General features: G+C 45.2%; 1 protein-coding gene across 4 annotated transcripts in view; it reads left to right on the top strand.

The window, feature by feature from the left end:
• Positions 1–3,138: 3,138 nt before the first annotated feature.
• The window catches only part of MAEA (macrophage erythroblast attacher, E3 ubiquitin ligase), a 49,186-nt gene continuing 32,923 nt past the window's right edge, over positions 3,139–19,401 (top strand). The window contains exons 1-2 of one of the 4 annotated variants that reach the window (XM_054293229.1): positions 3,234–3,309; positions 10,846–10,939. Coding sequence is in view for 2 of the 4 variants with exons in the window: in XM_054293231.1 (XP_054149206.1) it covers positions 3,241–3,309 (69 nt within the window). In the remaining 2 variants the exon portion in view is untranslated. The other 3 variants (XM_054293230.1, XM_054293231.1, XM_054293227.1) reach the window with 3 other exon arrangements.

Raw genomic sequence — 19,401 nt, 5'->3', positions numbered from 1 at the left:
ATACAGTATAAAACTTCTTAGTAGATCCAACGTCATACTTCCTATTGAAGAATAAAGTAGTAGCATTTATAAGAACTCTAAATGCAAAGGTATATAGGCAATTAAACTAAATTTAATTTAATTAAGACTCGGCTTTACAAGTTTGTATGGTAGGTTAAGCAGAAGACATATATTAACCTAATATTTAAGAAAAAAGTACAACTTTAGTATATTAATGACCATACCCAGGAATAACAATAGCCATAAATATTGTGTTTAATTTAGCAGGAAACCACACATTCTAGCAGCATCAAAAGATCATTAGCTTAGCTCTCATCCCCACATTTATCATGCCAACATTTACACTATAAACCCACAGCTGCAGCCCAAAGCTGAAAACATGCCAGCAATAGGCATAGGTTGTATCAATATTTGCACATGGAGCCTTGAACATAAATTAGTTGACACTCAACACTTGAAGCTTTCTCTCTGAAGTTGCAATATTTAAAGGTTAAAGATTAGACATGCTCCCTCTTGTGTTAAACTAAGAATACACGAATGCATGCTGTTTTCTCTGACATGATGGTTGCTTGGCCATCTGTTCCATCAAGCAACCCCTTTAGCTCTGGCTACTCACGTCTGACAGAGCTTCACCAAAACCCCTCCAGTTTAAAGGCAGAAACGGTCTGAGCACATAACCTGTATCCACAGAGTGTCTGTGTTACATTAAACTAGCTACTGTATTATCAGAAAGGGCCATTAAGAGATTACATGTAAACAAAACCTGTTGCAAATAAGTGTCTAGGACAAATACATACATGACTTGATCAATTACGTGGCAAGTCACACTCGTTGAATCCCTATAGGCATCACAGAATTAAGGTATGCCAAGTTCAAGCTGCTCAGTACCATTAATCATGGGGAATACTGAAGAGCAAATTTCCTTCTAAATATTAGCTTACAGGATGCTGAAGACAGACAGGAAGAACAGGAATATTTTACAATGCCACATAATTATGTTTGTAAATACAGCAACAATTGAGCAAAGTTTTCGATCCTCCACCCAAGCAGCTCAGGGTGAACAATTCCCTGCCCAGGGCCTTAATGGAGTCAAAATCCCCCTTATAAAAACCCTCTTGCAGGATCTAGTCCCAAGATCGTGTCTGGACACGAATGCTAATCCCAGGTGTAACTAACACAAAAGTTTTACTAACACACTTCTCAAACAAAGGCTTTGCACCTGGTGTGGGCTTGGTAAATTATGTTTAGGCATACATTTGCTGGTTATGGTCAGCACGAGGCTGAATGCTACGGCAGCTGTGAGTAAATATCAGTAAAAAGAGACCCAAAGAAAATCCAATACTCAACTACAGAACTTCCCACGCTCCCTTTTATTTACCCCCATCCCTTTGTGGGGGACAGATACTTTCAGTGCAATGAGATCTATGCACATCAGAAATAATACCACTAAATATTCTCAGAAACATACTTGCTCTTTCAAACCAAGAAAGCTAAATGTGTTTGCTCCTCCTGGAAGTCTAGGTGTTTATCTTCCCTCAGTCTTCTGCAGACCGGTAAAAACATAACTGCAATGTTCAGAGAGCATAAAAATCATCATGGTTATTGATAGATACAGGATTTGGGGGCTCTTTAAAGCTTCAAACTCAAGCAGCGCACTGCTTGAAGCACATTTGCTGCCAGTGCATCACGAAACTAAACTTTTGACATCGACTTCAGCAAGGGAATGAAGTTTGTATTTACTGCACGGGCCGGAGCTATGGGCACCTTTCCCTTCCTCTCAAGCTCGCGGTGCTGCAGGTCTGTCCCAGTGCCCTGTGTCCCTGCGGGTCACGGCGAGGAGCCGAACACCGAGACACTGCCCAGAAAGCAGCTTTTACATCAGGACTGACACGCCAAGAGCGGTTTTATTCCCTCGCACACACACAAGTAGAAACTCTGCGGGATCGCCTCCCTTTTCTTTTTTTTCTTTTTTTTAGTGGAAACACTCACGTACGTCCGCCAGAGGAATTACTGCTCGCTTAAACCGGTGCTTGTCACCTTACAGGGACCGGCCAGAGGTCAGCGGGTCGCGCAAAGCCTCTGAGCGCAGCCATGGAGATCCCCAGCCCGCCGGGATCCCGCCGGGAGCCCGCGCACGCAGCGCCGCCCGGGGCAGCCCCCGCTCCGCACCTGTAGCGCCCGGCGGCGCCGGCTCCGCGCCCGGCCAGGCTGCGAGGGCGGCGCCGCCCATGAAGGGACCCCCGGAACCCCCGGCGGCCGAACGGAGCCGCCCCCCCTCCCCACCCCGTCCCCCGCGGGGCGGGCGGGACCGGCCCGGCTGCGGCGGGAGCTGCGCCCGCCCCACGCCTCCGCTCACCGGGGAAACTCGGCGCCGGCCCGGGGAGCCGCGGGCAAGGGGGCTGCCGCCGTCTCCGCTATTTAAACCTCTTCCCGCCGTCTCCGCCTCACTGGCTCTCACTCGCTCCCTCCGCCCCGCGGAACTCACGGGGGCGGCCCCGCCCCTCCCGATGTACACACAGCCACACGCCACACGCCGCCCGCCGCTCCGCCCGCCCGCCCCAGACGCACCGCCTATTGGTTTAGCAGCCTGCCCGTCAACCTGAGAGGCTACAGCATTGGCTGGCGGCGCTGTCAATCACATCGCACCCCGCCCTGCGCCCCGCCCCTCCCCTTCCCGGACACCTCGGGGGTGTTAAAACGGCCGTTTGAAGTCACCAGCAAAATTTACTTTTAGGTCCCGCCCACTGAGCCCCAAAGCTGTTCTGATTGGGCCGTAGGAAACGGCTCTCTGCCGCCCCTGAGTGGCTGGGTGTCCATAACCCCCCCAAATCCCGCCTATCCCGATGCCGTCATCCCATTTGATTTGTCCGCGCATCCCCGCGGCCCCGCCCATTCCCACACCGCTGCCCATTCAGGCGCGGCTCCCCGAGCTCTGGGGCGGCGCCCACAGTCACGGCGGAGGAACGTGAGGGAAGGCAGCCGCTCATTGGCCGGCGCGCCGTCGCTCTCCGTCCGTCACCGCCCCCTCGGAGCGTACCAAGCTGCGGCGGCGCGGGGTGGCGAGAGGGGGGGAGCGCGCGGCGTTGGTTCGGCCCGTGTCCATGAGGGCCGGGCCGGGGCGGGGCGCGCGCCGTTTCCCGGCATGCCGCGCGCGCCGTAGGTAGCTCCCGCCGGGACGCGCTGGGAAGGAGGGCGGGCGGGAAAGGAGGGAGGGGGGAGGCGGCCGGTGCCCGATCCAAGATGGCGGTGCAGGAATCAGCCGCTCAGCTCTCAATGACTCTGAAGGTGCAGGAGTACCCCACTCTCAAGGTGGGTGCCGGGCCGCCCCCGGCGCGGGGGGGAGCGCGTTAACGCCCTCAGCGTCCCGCCCGAGCAGCGCTGAGGGGGAGCCCCTTCTCCCCACCCCGTTCTCCCCGCCTCGGGAGCCCCGGGGCTGTGGGATGGAGGTTGGGAACGATTCCTGTCGCGTAGTTCCCGCCTGTCCTCGTTTTTCCTCCGCTTGACGTCTCGGCTGGTGCCGCTCCGCTGCTGCTGTTCCCATCCCCCTCCGCGGAGGGAGAGGGACGTGCCTGGAATATGCGGCTCTTCCCCGGTGTCTCCGTGCCCTGAGGGGACGGGGGAGCTCCCCGGGCACGCCGGGGACACAAAAAGAGCTGGAAGGGAGCTGGGAGAGAAGTGGGGTCCTTGTGCTCGCGGGGCGGTGTGAGGGGGGAGCGGGCTCGGACGGAGCCGGGCTGGGGGAGAGGGGCTGGGGCGTGTGAGTGGAATGTGCTCCCTCAGGAACACCGAGCACTGCCTGGAGTGCTCATCCCAGATGATTATCTGCATCTACGTGGCGTTGTTAGGAGACGTGGTAAAGGGGAGGGAGTGGAGGTGGCGGTGTGATATGGTTCCCTGGCTGCTTGGTCCCCCGAAGATGGAGATGAGCTTAAAATATAGAAAGAGACAGACGTACTGGAGGGCTGTGGAGGCGAGTAAGCAAAATGCAGTTCGGTAGAAGCTGTTCCTTGAGCTGCTGGGGCTGCCTGCGGGAGGGAGGTCTCCCAGGGCTGCATAGGTGGGCTCGGGCTCTGAGCAGGTGTTGGGAGGCAGGTGAAGGGCTCGGCGGTGACCTCAGCGCTCGGTGCCCCCGAGAACTGGTGAGCTGCAAGGATGGTGCTCATAGGAATCAACGGGAACCTTTGTTTGAAGTGTCGTGGTGTGTATACAGGAGGTTTGCCACATAAATAGCAGCAGCTGTGGAAGGGACCTGGGAGAGGGATCCCTATTGCAAAATGCGTATTTAAACATCTCTCGTGTCAGGGTGTCCACGTTTTGCCGCGTACAGGAGATGTTAATGCAAAGTCAACTTTGTTGTGCTGAGATCATGCTGTCCTTTACACGCCGAGCATTGTGTGCTCTTTACAGTGTTGGCTCTGCAGGTTCTCTGGCCGTGTTCGTCTTGTGCACGTCCTCCTCCACCAGCTCCATTCTGCTCGGGTCTGAGAAGCAGAAGGACAGAGTGTTGATTCCCCTTTTACGTGTGAAGGCTCCTTTCTGTCACCCAGAAGTACTTTGATCCTGACAGCATCAGGCCTTAATTTTAAAATAGCTGTAAAGAGCTCTCTGGCACTTTCCATAGCCAGAACAATGTGAAGGCATTTAATGTTAAGAAGATCGTTTTAAGACTGTATTTTAGGTGAATTCCAGTTGTTACCACAGCTTTGGTTGCTGCATTCCTGAAAAATTACTGGCAGTGAGGATCAGTGAGTTTTTGTTTTGATGCTTATGACTTAAGATGAATTGTCAAAGTGCCAGCCATTTCAAAGGTAGAGAATATTTTGGACTAATTATTTTATTTTCACAAGCATTCTTTTCCCCTAAAATATCTCAACAAAAATATACCTAACAGAATGGAATGTTGTTTGTAAAGTTAGCAAGCTAAATAGTAAGAGGGTGATACACCCTTGCACTGAAATTCCTAATTTCCAAGCAAAGGTGATGTTTATTGACTCTTCCCAGCAGCCATTCAACTTCTGGGTTGTTCCTGTAATCTTCAGTAACATTTTTCATTGTTTAAAAAAACCTGCCAGAACAGTGTCTGCTCAAATCTTTTGAGTGTGTCCTCTGAAATGTTCTTAGCTGTGAGTCATATATCAAAACATTTTACTGGTGGAGGTGAAAAGGCAGCACGGAGAAATGAACACTAAGGCTAAAGTCTACTAAAGTAAGTTGATATGAGATCTCATTTTGATCTTTAGAAGTCAGATGATGCCTACAGGTTTCTGTGGGACTGAGACTCTGAATTTCTATTTCCAGTTTATTTAGATGCTGTGTAAAATGAATGTGTACCACTGAGGGCTTTTTATTCACCAACACAGTAGCTCAGATGTGTCTCTTGGAGCTCTGGACACTGGTGATTTTCCCTTATGTGAGTAAAATATAAAAGATTGCAGACTTGTATTTATATCCTTCCTGTTTCCTCCCTCTAGCTTCCTCATGCCAGCATCACTAGATAATAGTTGTGTAATAGTTCTACATTTACAGTGTGTTCCACAGCTTTTCATGTGCGAGAGTGCTTCAAACTGCAGGGGGAAATCCCTGCTCCAGAGCTCAATGGTGCCTGCTGCTGGAGTGCAAATACTTGAGCAGTTCAGCTCGGGGGAAGTAAATGCACTTCTTCAGCTGAATCTAGAGGAGCTCTTTAAGTGCAGAAAATAATTCTTGAATATTGCCCCCTGCTCCCTCCAGTCCTTTCTCAAGGACAAGGAGATTGTCAGCTATTCTTCTACCAAACTGCTGTGGAATTTTTTTTCTTTTCTTTTTTTAATCCTACTGATGGGTAATTCTGCTAGTCTCAGATGAGAGCATGTAAGATGAAAGCTGACAATTTGAAAGGGAATGAATGCAAACATTGTTATCGGAGTTCTTTGCTGAAAATAATAAACAAGTGACGACAGGAAGCTGGATAATTCATCCATATCTTTAGAGTATGAATGATTATTAAAGTGATAGCAAGCTGTATAGGCTAAGACCCCCCCAAAAGTGGAAGACCCAAAAGCAGGAATGATCACTTTGGAAAATATTCTGGTCTGCAGATTTGGGTTAACTGCTCTGCTGCTGCTTTAAAAAAAGTTGCAACAGGAGAGTTGTAGAAGCACAGGATCTGTAAGTGCCTTCTCAGAGCTGCTCTTTGGTTTCTTTTGTTGGCAGCTCTGTCAGGGAACATACTGGCAGCAGATTTAATAAGATACTAATTTCTAATGGAAATGCGATTTTTGGATTGTTCCAGGGAAGCATGCAGGAGACTGGGTTTCTATGAAGTGCATGTCCTGGGCCCACAGAACGGTGAGGTGGGAAAGCCCCTCTGCAGACAGTGTGGTGCAGCACCAGCCCTCCCAGCAGGGTCAGCTGGAGCAGGCTGCTCAGCACCACGGCCACACCGCTCTCAGTTCTCTTCCAAGAGACACTCCAGCCTCTCTTGGCAAAGCTAGTCCAGTGTTTGACTGCTGTTGTGCTACTAGAGGAATGTAATCTTTTGGTGACAGGAAATTCTGTGTATTGCAGTTTGTGCCCATTGCCTGTTGTACTTTGATGGGGCACTGCTGAGAGGAGTCTGGCTCCACCTTTGCTGTCCCCATCAGGGACATTCACACACCTTGCCAAGGCTTCCCCTGGGCCTCTTCTGGGCTGAACAGTGCCAGCCCTCTCTGCCCCTCTTCCCATGGCAGATTCTCCAGTCTGGTGGTGATGTCTCTGTACTCATCGCAGTGTGCCCATGTTTCTGTTGGATGGGGAGCCAGAACTGGGCACAGCACTCTGGGTGGGTCTGAGCCCCAGTTAGAGGGGCAGGATCACCTGGGCTGCTGGCAGTGTTTGCCTCACACAGCCTGGGGTGCTGTCGTGGGCAGTTTGTCCAGCAGGACCCCAGGCTCTGTGCTGCAGAGCTGCTTCCCAGGCTTTGTCTCCAACTTGTCCTGCTCCAAAGGGTTGTTTTTTCTCAAGTGTAAGACTTTACGTGTCTCTTTATTGAATTTATGAGGTTCTTGTTTGCCCATTTCTCCAGCCCAGTGAGATGTGTGGAATGGCACCACGAGCTCCTGGCATAGTAACAGCTCTTCCTGGTTTTGTGTCCTCTGCAGGCTGGGGAGGTGCACTCTGATCCGTCATCCAGGTCACTAATGGAGATGTCAAACATCTGAACAATCAACTTTTTACCCAGTGAGGCAGAAGAAGTGCACATTAATCTTTTGCATAACTGGTTGCAGTACTTTATTTTTTCCCCATGTTTATAAGCTTTACTCAAGTTGGTTTTGAACCTAATTTTAAGAGTACTCAGGAGTACTTTTGTCAAAACTTTGAAAAGGTAGCAGCAAAAGTTGTTCAGTGAAAGTGGTTCAAGCAGGACTTAAGACAGAAGTAACAGCTTGTAACATTTAGTTCACTGTCTGTACATCAGTGTAAGAAAATACAAATACAGATCCTGATGGAATCATAGAATGGCTTGAGTTGGAAGGGACGTTAAAGATCATCTTGTTCCAGCCCTCCTGCCAGGGTCAGGGACCTGCCACTACACTGAATTGCTCCAAGGCTTATCCAGCCTGGCCTTGAACACTTCCAGGGAGGAGGCATGCTCAGCTTTCTGGGCAGCCTGTGCCAGTGTTTTACCATCCTCACAAGGAAAAAATTTCTTCCTCTTATCTAATCTAAACCTGCCCTCTTAGTTGGAAGCCGTTCCCCCTTGTTCTATCACTACCTGCTGTTATAAAAAGTCCCATTCTAGCTCTCTCTTAGGCCCCTTTTTGGATTATCTGGGTGCTTTTCAGACAGAAGGTTGGCAAAATAAGCTGAGCCTGATGTTGGTGACAGCTCTGCACTAACTCACCATGAGCACTTCTCTCACACCAGATCCATCTTCAGCCTGGGTGCTCTGACTCACCGAGTGTGTGCAGTGTCCGTGCCCAGCGTTCCTGTGCTGCTGAATAATGCACTTCCTGTTTTGACACGTGGGGGGTGTGTGTGTCAGCAAACAAGTGTGAAATCTTTCCTCCTGCTTTGTTTTCCTGCACTGCACTCTGTTCTAAAAACACTCCTAAGAAAGAGCTAACACTGGCACTTTGTAAGAAGTTTGATATTGTGCAGTAGCTGAAGAAATTGGATCATTGGTTTCTTTTCCACCCCTGCCCACTCACTATAAAATACATTTTAAAATGATTTATGAAGGGAGAAAACCCAGTAAAAGACAGTAACAGTGTGGTCATCACCTAGAGCTGTTGCTTGGTTATTAGTACCCCATTGTGCCTGTAGGAAAATATTTGAAGAAAGGCATTCTCAAACATCTCCCAGAGGATCTCCTGCTAGTATCTTCCAAGTGAGCACTTACCTGATGTTGCAATTGCTGGTTGCACCATACTTGATTTGTGGTGTTTTCACAGGACAGTGCCCTGTGGTCTTGTGAGATTGGTTTGAGCATGTTTTCTGGTGCAGGAATAGTATGTTTGTGTGGTAGCCAGCACATTGGGGTCTTTCGGTGTTGACATCAGACTTGATTTGAGTCCTAGCACAGTGAGTGTTTCTCAAGAGCTGGGAAATAAGTAAAGATGAGCCCCAAACATTTCCTAGTACTGCAATAGGAGGAGAGTGCTTTGCTGGGTGTGCTCCCTAAGCTCCTTCCCATTGTCCCCCCAGTCAGTGGTTGCTGTGTGATCACACACGAGTGTCCCTTTCAGGCTCACAGCCTGAGGGAAGTGCTGCTCAGCAGATCTGCTGTGAGGGCACTCTGACAGCATCCATCAGTCCTTGTTCAGGCACAGGGCTGCCTGAATTGTGCACCTGGCCTCCCACAAACTGCAGCCTGAAGATACACTGTGTGGGAAGTATTTGCTAACCCAGAATGTGAAATGTGCCAAAGTAATTGATTACTTACAATATGTGATATTTCGTTTAAATAAAGCCATTTTTAAGATACTTTTATTTTGATAGTCAGTAATTTAACTACTTCACAACTTCTTTGGATTTACTTCAGCTTTTTTAAGAGCTCTGTGGATTAACTGGACTTGTAAACCAGTGAAAATGAAATTAAACCAGATGATACACTGAGTAGAACTTTGGTCATTCGTATATTCTGATATGGGTCTGCTAATTTGAATCAATAATGCTTAATTGTCTTACAAGAAATGCTGTGACTTTGGCTGGAATGGGTTGTTTTGGGAGCAGTTTGATTGGAAATGGGATCTCTAGCAGTACCATGGTGTCTGGGCTGTGCAAACACACAGAAGGACAACGACCTCTTTCATTTAAAGAGGTAAAGAGGTGGTGCTGGGATTTAAATGAGCAAATATTTGGAGAAGAGAGAAGGCTCGAAGCAAATGGAAGGACTTGCTCAGGACACAGACCTGCTGAGTGACCTTAGCTTTGCAGCTCAGCTTTGGCCAGGAAGCAATGCTTAGGTTCTTGTCAGCACTCCAGTATTTCTACTGAAAGAAGAAAAGCAGAGGCATTTCTTGTGAGGTGTAAGTCCAGGGTGGCAACTTTGAACAAGGGCCTTGGAAAGGCCTCTGGTGTGCTCAGGGTGGTTCTAGGCAGGGCTCTAAAATGGCTGTCAACCCCCCTCTATAGGGATGTAAGACAATTGTTTGTAACTGTAACATCACTTGTAAAGCACTTCGTTTTCTTGTAGGAAGCCTTGTTCAAAAGTTGATCATACATTCAGAAATAAGTTCCTTGCAGTCTGTGTCACAGGATAATGTTCTGAAGGAGTGTGATTGCTTCTGTTGTAAGTATGTGTGTAGCAGATGGATAGCCCAAGAATTTTTGCTGTTCCTTCTCTCCTGTATTGAAGCAGCAGCTTTCAATAATGTAATGATGGTTTCTTTTGGGGCACAGCTGCTCTGCAATACTCAGTACTGTGTTCCTGAGTGGTGAGACTGACTGCTGTGTAACTGAGGCAAGCTACTGGGCTTTCCCCTTCCAAAGCATGGAAACTGTTTGCAAAAGAACTGCTTTTTAATAATCCAAATTACTCCACCTGCTTTTAGGCTTATGAAATGGCTTCATTTGGCTCTATATCTCTTCAAGATTTTATTTTAATGCTTTTACCTAATTAACCTAAATCTAGACATTATTTTAAGCCATCCATTCCTCAAATATACTACTACTCTTTTAAGTGTATTTTCTTTTTCTGATTTTGCCTAGAACAAGGAAAAACTATTACTATTTTAAGGAATTTATAGGAGTTGCTAATCAGAAGAGCTCACTGAAGAGGTGCTGATATCATTTACATTTTGGATAAGTCCAGTGACAAATAATGATGCTGACTCTGGTCTGAAGTAATCCAAGAACTGTTGAGGAAAAAATGAGCTATATAAAAATGCAGAATTTCAGCAATTCTGCAAGGAAGTTCTTAGTTGTTATTTCTTTGAGGGAAAATTTTCAGTAGTTTATTGTACCCTGCCTCATTTTTCTATGGCATCATATATAGTAGATATCCTCTACTTTTCTGTTTCATTGAAGCAGTGAGCAGGGTGTTCTAATTTAGTCTCAAGACAAGAGCTGAATGCTTGAAGTAGTTTCTTGTGGGGTTTAGTTTTTCTGTTGACACTGTTTAATAAAACTCTCCAGGAGATGCTTAATTTTTTTACAAGTTCTTATATTTCCTTGTTCTTGCCTAAAGTGGTGCTAAGTTGTCTTTGCTTCTAGTTTTTTGAAAGGCAATTTCATCACTGCACCTCTCTTGTTTTCCCTAGCTGGCTGGCCAGGCTAAATTTCATGTAGGGGCATTTGGAAAAAGCTTATTTATATCTGAAAGTCTTCAGCAGAATTGTCTTGGAGACCTGCAGATTGATCCAAATCTCTGGTGCTTTTCAGGTGTTGTAAGCTAACACAGTTGAGGAGAGGAAGCTCACCTTTTTTCTGCCCCTTGAAAGGAGAGCATAGTTCTGTAATGGTTCCCCCCACCTAGGTAGGACTCTTTTGATTTTATATTTCTTGAAACTCTTTTTTTTTTCTTCCTCCTGATTTTGTGACTTCATGTGCTTGATAAGATTTTTACAAATCCATTTTTAATTCCCTCCTGCTCATGACTGAGTTAATTTGAAAAGATACACAATGTAGGTTTTTATGTTTTTAAAAAATCACATTTTCTGTGGGAAGGAGTTTCTTTCAGCCAAGATACTTTAACACTGAGGATGCACACAGAGATCTGTCAAGTCAGGATATACAGTTAAAAGTTCCCTCTGTAGGAATTTGTGCCAGTTAGACCCAATTAACTACTTAATATCAAATACAGAAGGAAAATGGATGTTCTTTGCAGAATTGCAAACCTGTGTAAATGATGCTTGTTTCTGTTGTCTATACTGTTTTCTGTAAAAATTAGTTTTTAGAAACTTGGAAAATTCCTGTTAACAGGAGTCTGGAGAATATTTAATGATGTTATATAACCAAATACTTCTTCCTTCAATTTCTTCCTTCAACTTTTTTGAAGTCTCACTTTTACTCTGTAATTCCCAAAAACCCAAAGATAGCTATACAAGCTGGTTTTTTACTTTTTTCTGCTACATCTGAACTAGTTTCATCCATGCAGTTACTGTGGGCTAGAAACTTTTTGAATAATCTTGTGATCTGAAAGTGATTGTGTTTTAGTTTCCATTTTTATTTGGAGCTCCTTAGGGTTGAATCTATATAAGTAAAGAAGGAATTTGGCCAGTGTTGTAGTGTGAGAACTGGTGTGCTGAAAGTCTAATGTAAGGCTGAAGATTTGGGGGAGAATAAAGGTTTACATTTTTTTCAAATCTTCAGTCATGAAAGAAATGTGTAATTCAGTCTTTCAGTATTGGTCTGTACCAGTTAGAAAAACCTGTGGGCAGCATCAAGGTGGTATTTGGAATTTTTCACAGTGGCCATTAGGCTTTGGCCTAACATCCTACGCCTCCAAAGGAGTAGAAATGCAGCACATAACACTTGTTATAACAAGCTTTTTATTTTGGGAGAAATCCCCTTCTCCTGTGTTGAGTCCTCCTCTTAATTCTCTGATAGGTGCTGAAGTAGTCTGGGGATTTTGTTGGATGGCTGTGGAAGAAAGACAATGTAGAAGACTGTTTGCATGCTTCTACTTTAAGTAAAATTTTAGTGAGATTTTTAATATATGTAATTGATTTTTCCCTTCCAGCCAGTGGCTTATTGATGCAGAAATAGTATCCTGACTAATCCAGTATGGAATAATGTACATCAGTTAATGTGACTTTTTAAAAGTGCATTCCATATAAAGATACTGGAGTTGTTTTGAAAAAACTGCAGTGGGCAGGGAGGTGGACTTGGTTGATAGTTTATTCATATTACTGGATGTTTTTTGGAGATAAGCTTTACCGGGAACTCTTCAAGAAAGACTGAAGTCCTTATGCAGATAAGGAACTGGGCAAGATAAAAAACCAACATCAAGATTTAGTAGCCAGCTTCTCTGATGGAGCAAGATTGGTGTTAGGATTCTGCTGGCATCCTGGTGCTATTCAGCTGTTTGAACAGCCTGGAAGGAAATGTAAGTGCTGAGATGAAGCAGTTTCCTTGATGCTACTGAGATAATTGAGGTGTTACAGATGTAGCCAAAGTGTGAACCATTAGAGAAAAAATAGTGAGAGACTGAATGGGTGTTAAAATAAATTCAATTCAGTATAGCTAAGTGCAGTGTGATACAGTTTTTAGGTATGGTGGAAAGAAAATTAATTCTAGTGTTAAATATATATATATAATAACTGAGTTGGAAGTGATCATGATTGCTCAGTGGGATCTCAGGGCTCACAGTGAATGCTTTGTGTGAGTGGCCAGGTTAATGGTAACAAACACAGGAGAGAAGTGTTGGGACAGGGAACAATTGAGAACTCTACACAACTTGAAAGCCATGGCTGCTTCTTCTTCTCTCAAGCAGGATGAGTTACTCTTAATTTCTCCCTTCTCTCATCCTGAGAAAGGGTTTGGTAGAACTGGAAAATGGCTACAGAAGGGCAAGAAGGATTAGAGAGATGGAATGTCTGTCTTCAAGGAATGGTTCAGAGTCTCTCCAATCTCCAGATATGGGAGAAGTGTGTAGGAGAAGGTTCCCTTTTTTGCTTCCAAAACAAGAACAAAAGGGTTTCAAGTCAATTGTAAAGTCAAAGCTAAGAGTATTTCTTCACATAGTTGTGAGCCTGTGAAATATTTCCCAACAGGATGTTGCAGTGCTAAAACTCAGGTCAGCAGCAACCAGAGTTCATGAGTGAGAAACACCCTGTGGTGGTAAGTTCCCATTATTAAATTCCCATCTCTGGCTCAAGAAGTCCAGTGAGACTTTGGGCTTAGTAACTTTGTTCTTGCCTTTTTTCAAGTGCCATCCTCTTTCTGGATATCCTCAGAGGAAAGAGCGACAGAGAGGGGATTTTTGGTCTTATCTGGTATGGTCATTCAGATCTTCATATGGGAATGTATTTGATGTCTAAGTTAGCAGAGATGAATTCATTAAAGTAAGGTAGGGGAGTACTCCTGTAGACTCTTAAATTCAGGCTTCTGCTCGAACCTTGGCTAACTTCAAAGCTGGTGTGAGTTGCTCAGAGTCCTGCCAAGTTCTGAAAGTTTTTGAGGGTGGAGATTCCATCACCTTTCTGGGCTGCTGTTCCAGCGCTTACCAAATCTTCTGATTGAAATATTTTTTGATGTCCAGCTGGAATTTTCTTTAGTGACAGTTGTCAGCTCAGCCTCCTTCCTTTTTGCTCTGTAACTCCGGAAGGCCTGGCTGACTCTTATCTGTGACCTTCGCCTTTTGGTGGCAGAAAGCTTTTATCAGATTATGCTGCTTCCAGCTCCCAGAGCCTTCCCTTCTGCAAAGGAAACCAGCCTGCCCCTGTCAGCTTCTCTTGGACTTCCTGTTTTATCCTCCACTGTCATGGTGGCAGCCTTCTGGACTCCCTCCAGGTTGTCAGCATCTCTTTTTTAGTGGGAGGGGGGGAGTGACCTGAAAACCAGACTCAGTATTCCAGATGAGTCTGCATGAGTGGTGAGCATGAACAATCACTCCTCTCAACCCCCTGCCTTTAGTTGTGCCAATGCAGCCTGGCATGGGGTCACCTTTCACTGCCATGAGAGCCTGTTGCTGATTCGTGTCCCACCTGCTGTCCAGCAGGACCTCTGCATCTTTTCTTGCACTGCTGGTTCTAGCCAGTTATTCCACATCCAGTACTAAAGGCTGGAGTGGTTTTGTGCCAGATATTGGGCTCTGGTGTTTCCCTTGATTATGTTTCACAAAATTCTTGCTGTATTTCTCCAGTTTGTCATTGTTTCTGAATGGCAGCTCTGACACCCGTTTATCAAGCACTCTACCAGCTTGCCCTCTATGTGTTCTGGAGTGCAGGTGGTTGAAGATGACGTGTTTGTTGGAGTTGATAACATTCTGGAGACAAGCAGTACTTGTCATGGGCCACCAGGAAGCTTTGGGACCACTGACCATTGTTCTTAGAGCCTGATAGTCAGTCCCTGACCCATCTTGTGTTCAGCCATTGAGTCCATGTCTCCTGTTTGGCCACAAGTGAGACAATGTCAGAAACCTCACTGCTATCGGCACGAAGGGCTGCTGTGTGCTCCTGCCATTCAGAGACAGTTCAGCACTGAAAGCAAACAGTTTGTCAGCTTGATTTGCATATGACAAATCTGGGCTGGTTGTTCCTAGTCACCTTTATAAGATTGGAAATGGTTGGGCTTTTTTGTCGTTTTTTTGTTTTTTCTGTAACTTTCACGAGAGCTGAGGTGAGGCAGACCAGCCTGTAGGTTTTGTGATCTTCCAGGGTCTCTTTTTGGAGTAGAGGCACAAAACTTGCCCTTTTCAGTCACAGACAGCTGTTGTTGTTCACTGTGGCATTGCAGCAATGGCAGCAGGTTAACAGTGTCATCCAAGGGCTCTCTCCTTTCCTCCCTCTGCTCCCATGTACCTGTGTACCTTCAGCTTGCTTCGGACTCTTCCATGAGTGAGTGGCACCTCTCTGCCCAGACTTGCTCATACACCATCAGGAGGGCTTAGGAGCAGACCTTACTGGTGGAGACAGAGAAAGCATTTAGAAGTGAGACCCTGTTGTCCTTGGTAGTTGGGTCACAAACTCAATTCTGTAGATGCTTTTCGTCTTCCTTAAGCTGCTGGTGTCTGTAAGGCCTTGGTAATTGCAATTACTTATTTGAAGTCTAGCTGAATTAAGTGGATGTATATGCTGGCTGTGATGGTGATGAGAGCTGTATCTCTAGCTGCAGCTCAGAAGGTTTTTGTGGCTGGACAGCTACAACACCTCTGCAAGAGCTCTCCACAGCTGATGTTTGCTTTTTGTTGTACTCTATCCCAAGCAGAGAGCCCTTCAGCAGTGTCTGTATTCAATTTGTTTGCAAACCCCAGGTGCTCAGTGAGTGACTGTGTCTGTTGTAGAAGCTGCAGGTGTGCAACAGGCTGAAACTTTGCCACATTCTCAAAATGCCATTCAGCTGCTTAATAGAATTCAAGGTGCTACAATGAGCGTAAGTCCAGTCTGGATGTCTGACTTCCAACAACATAAATGCCATTGAGGTAGCAAAGCATTTGAAGCTTTGATCACTATAATTAATAAACTTCTATGAGGGGAAAATGGTGTGCATTCTGCTCTCCCTTTTCATATTGTTAAAGGCTGTATGGATGCTATGCTCTTATCACAGGTTTCCTAAAGGCGTTTTTCTGTGAGTCTGTAGCGATAAGCAAGAGCTGAGGTGGGAGTATGTTCAGCAGCTGGTTCTATATATTCCATTTATGGAGAGACTACAAGGTGTGCACACGTAGATAAATTCAGAAAACCTTAAGAAGAGAAGAAAAATGAATCTCAGTAAAATCTTGATAATGAGTAAAAAAGCAGTATGCATTGTAGGATGCTGTGTAAAGGATTAGCTGGTTTAGAATCATAGAAGGGTTTACTTTGAAGGGAACTTGGAGATGATTTAATTCCAGCATCCTTGCCATGTTCACTAAAGCAGGTTGCTGAAAGCCCCATCCAGGCTGGCCTTGAACACTTCCAGGGATGGGTCATCCACAGCTTCTCTGGATAACCTGTGTCAGGGCCTTTCCACCCTCACAGCAGAGAATTTTTTCCTCATATCTAACCCTGCCCTCTATGGTTTGAAGCCATTGCCCCTTGTCCTGTCCCTCCATGCCCTTGTGAAAGTCCCTCTGCAGCTCTCTTGTAGCCCCTTTAGGTACTGCAAGGCGCCATAGGCTCTTCCCAGAGCCTTCTGTTCTGCAGGCAGGACACCCCCAGCTGTCCCAGCCTGTCCCCACAGCAGAGGGGCTCAGCCCTCTGGTCTCCTCTGTGGCCTCCTCTGGCCTTGCTCCAGCAGGTTCAGATCCCTCTGGTGTTGAGCTGGGTGCAGCATTGCAGGTGGGGCTTCAGAAGAGCAGAGTAGAGGGGCAAGACTGCCTCCCTTCACCAGCTGCTCACACTTGTTTTGATGCACTCCTGTATGCAGTTGGCTTAAAATTATTTATATTTCTTTAAATATTTATTTGCTGCCTGATAATTAACACTTGAAAAGTGTATACAGTTTGCAAAACATCAGGTTACAACATATGCAAGCATTTAATACTGGCTGGTGGTTTTTTCTATTTTTAATGTGTTTTCAAAAAACTCAAGAAAATGGAATCACTTAGTAAGTGAATGGCTTGCTGAAAAATTTATTTTTATTAAAATATATTTAAATTCACTCTGCTTAAGGCTATTTCAAGTTACATTTGATATGGCTCACGAAAAGATTGTCTACAGTTGCCCAATGTGAATAGTTTTAGCCACTTCATGATTTGAGAACTCTGCCTTGCTTTGGTACCTTATTTGCATTCATGGGCAGGAAGAGGACTGTGTTTGGGCTGAAGGCCAGGTGGTAAACTTCACAGCTGAGTTCCCAAGTGTGCACTTAAAACCTCCCCCTGACATCCTTAGCTCTGCAGTTTTCTACTCCTTGCTCTAACTGAGTGATCAACGTGTGGCTCTCCTGGCAGTCCTTCCTGCTCTTCCACCAGTTCCAGCTTGTACACCAGAACAATGCTCTTCTGAGTCTTGTCTCCACAGCTGGAGGTTGTTGGAGCATGTCCTGGGACAGCACACCACTTTTTGGCTTTCTGAAAACAGTCAAGTAACTCCTGAAATGAAGAAAATACTTGTTTCAGGTTAATCAGTTGTCTCTGCTTTTTTGTTAGTGTTTAGCACCTGGAAACATCCACGCTATGGTTGCAGAAGCCTCCAGCCAAGCAGACTTTGCTTCACATCCCAACAAAATTCTGATCTTGGAAAAACTTGTGTTACTGGAATTTTTACCCCTTGTGTAGGTTGATCTAACTTCAGTCAAATTCCTTTTCACTAGGCTTAAGTTTGACCTGGTTTAGGACATGCTTAGGTTGAATATGTGTCTGCAGCTGTGGAAGCTGATGAACAAAAGGAGCAGAATCTATTTAGTGCCACGGGATTTAAATGTGCTGCCCACTAACGTTTTACAACTCTCCTTTGTATCCTGTTGTGTGCTCACCATCTGAGCCAGCTGGGTGTGGCTTTTCAAGCTCTAACGAGTAGGACGAGTTGGTATTGTGCTTACACAGAGCCCATCCTGGTCAGTACTTGCTGCTGTATTTCAGATGTTCTAGTAGCTAATTCATTCTTTTTTCCTTAAGGTAATGCCTCCCTAGGCTGGGCTCTGTAGGTCACTCTTGTCTCTAAATCGTGCTGTGTAATCCAGGTTTGGTCACAGAATGGTACTGGCAGCCAAGATTCCCAGTCTCTAATAGGTTTATGGCAATTAATGAGATATAAATCTTGCATCTGTCTCTTAGTCTGAAAACTTTGGTGTTCACAGTGTTCTAACAATGGTACCTGAAAATCAAGTGAACTATAATTAAAAATGTTTAAAACTGCATTGTCCAGAGCACTTATATGTTCTCCTTTCATTAACTTTCAGTATGGGTGGGAAGAAATGCTCCTGTTGGTGCAGTGCTTGTAACTTGTGAAGGGTTCTGCAGCAAAGCAAGCCAGTGCTGGGTCTTTTGGCATGTTGGAGTTGTGGGAGTAATAAAAGAACCAGCAGATCAAGATGCAGATTCAAGATAAAATCCTGCTGTGTAAGGAATGTAGTTCTAAATTTTGGCATTCACAGACTCTGTCTCTGTAAAGTAAGTGTAAAATCTGTACCTAGATATGATTCACAAATATTCTCATGAAAACTGCTGGCTCTAGAATAAGAAACAACTGCCTGTGCAAATTACGCAAATCTCTGGTAAAGTGTATTTACTGTCAGCTCCAGTTATGCAAATAATTTCATTGTACCTTTAATTTCCCTTCTTATGACACACTAAATTATGTTTCTCAATATGTTTACTTTTATTTACTTTCAGAGTATATAGTGGAAACATTTCAACTCAGTCTCTTCCACAGAAGACATTCAGATTGTTTTTATGGTAGGGGGAAAAAAAAGCTAAGATTCAAAACCTATTGCACCTAGACATTCTAAATGATATATAGTGTTAGCAGCTGAAATGGAAAGTTCAATTGTTCTAAATGTCACATGAACACAAAGTGTGCCAGAACTCTGCAAGCTGAAGAGACAGCACAGGAAATGGGTGCTGTTACTGCTCTTGAGTGCAGATAAGGAACTAGGCAAGAGGGAGATTAAACACAGACTTTTTTCCCAACTGACTAGATCTGTGTCCAGCTGACTGCTCAAAATTTAACAAAAGCACTTGCTGTACTAAAAAAGGTACCTCAAATTAATAGTAGCTTGTGAAAGTCTTTATTGATGCAGATTTTCGGTGTGGCATGGAAAGCTGATTAGCGAAATACTTACAGAAATATGTTTTGGTGAACAGTAAGAAAGATGCACTGGGGCAAAGGAAGGGAAGAAGTTATCTTAATGTTGTCTGGCATCAGGTCTTAGAGTTGGAAATAAGTTTCATGTTCAAAAACATGACATGTCAAAATAATGGCCTCCTAGAGCATTCATTTTATCTGTGGATCTTTAAAATATTTCATATTTTTTGTGTAAATGGAAAAAAGAAAAGGGGGTTGGAGATGGAGTGTTGTTACATAGGCAGCTAAGTAGGTGTTGAAGCCTATAACTTGTCATGGTTTATGTGGCTTGAGTTTTGGGTGGGTGTACTGCTGGGATTTTAGGGCAGAATGTATAAGGAAAAGAATTGGTTTGGCTCGGTGCCTTCTGGGGTGGTCTTGTCCTGTCACTTGTTTAGGTTTAGTTTGAGGTACCAGGAACCATTAAACAGATCATTTCAGTCTTTACAAGAGGAGCCTTTCATATCTTAGCAGGATTGTCCTTGTCTTTTATTACTACTACAGAGAACCACAACCTTTTGTAGGCAGTGCAAAGTCTTGGAAAGCGAATGCTTTGGCTCATCTTCCT

Source organism: Melozone crissalis, unplaced genomic scaffold (assembly GCF_028551555.1).
Source record: "Melozone crissalis strain CALT ecotype California unplaced genomic scaffold, PUWL_Pcris_2 ptg000132l_1, whole genome shotgun sequence".
Lineage (NCBI taxonomy): Eukaryota > Metazoa > Chordata > Aves > Passeriformes > Passerellidae > Melozone > Melozone crissalis.
The sequence above is the reverse complement of the archived record's forward strand: the minus strand, read 5'-3'. Positions and strand labels throughout refer to the sequence as shown.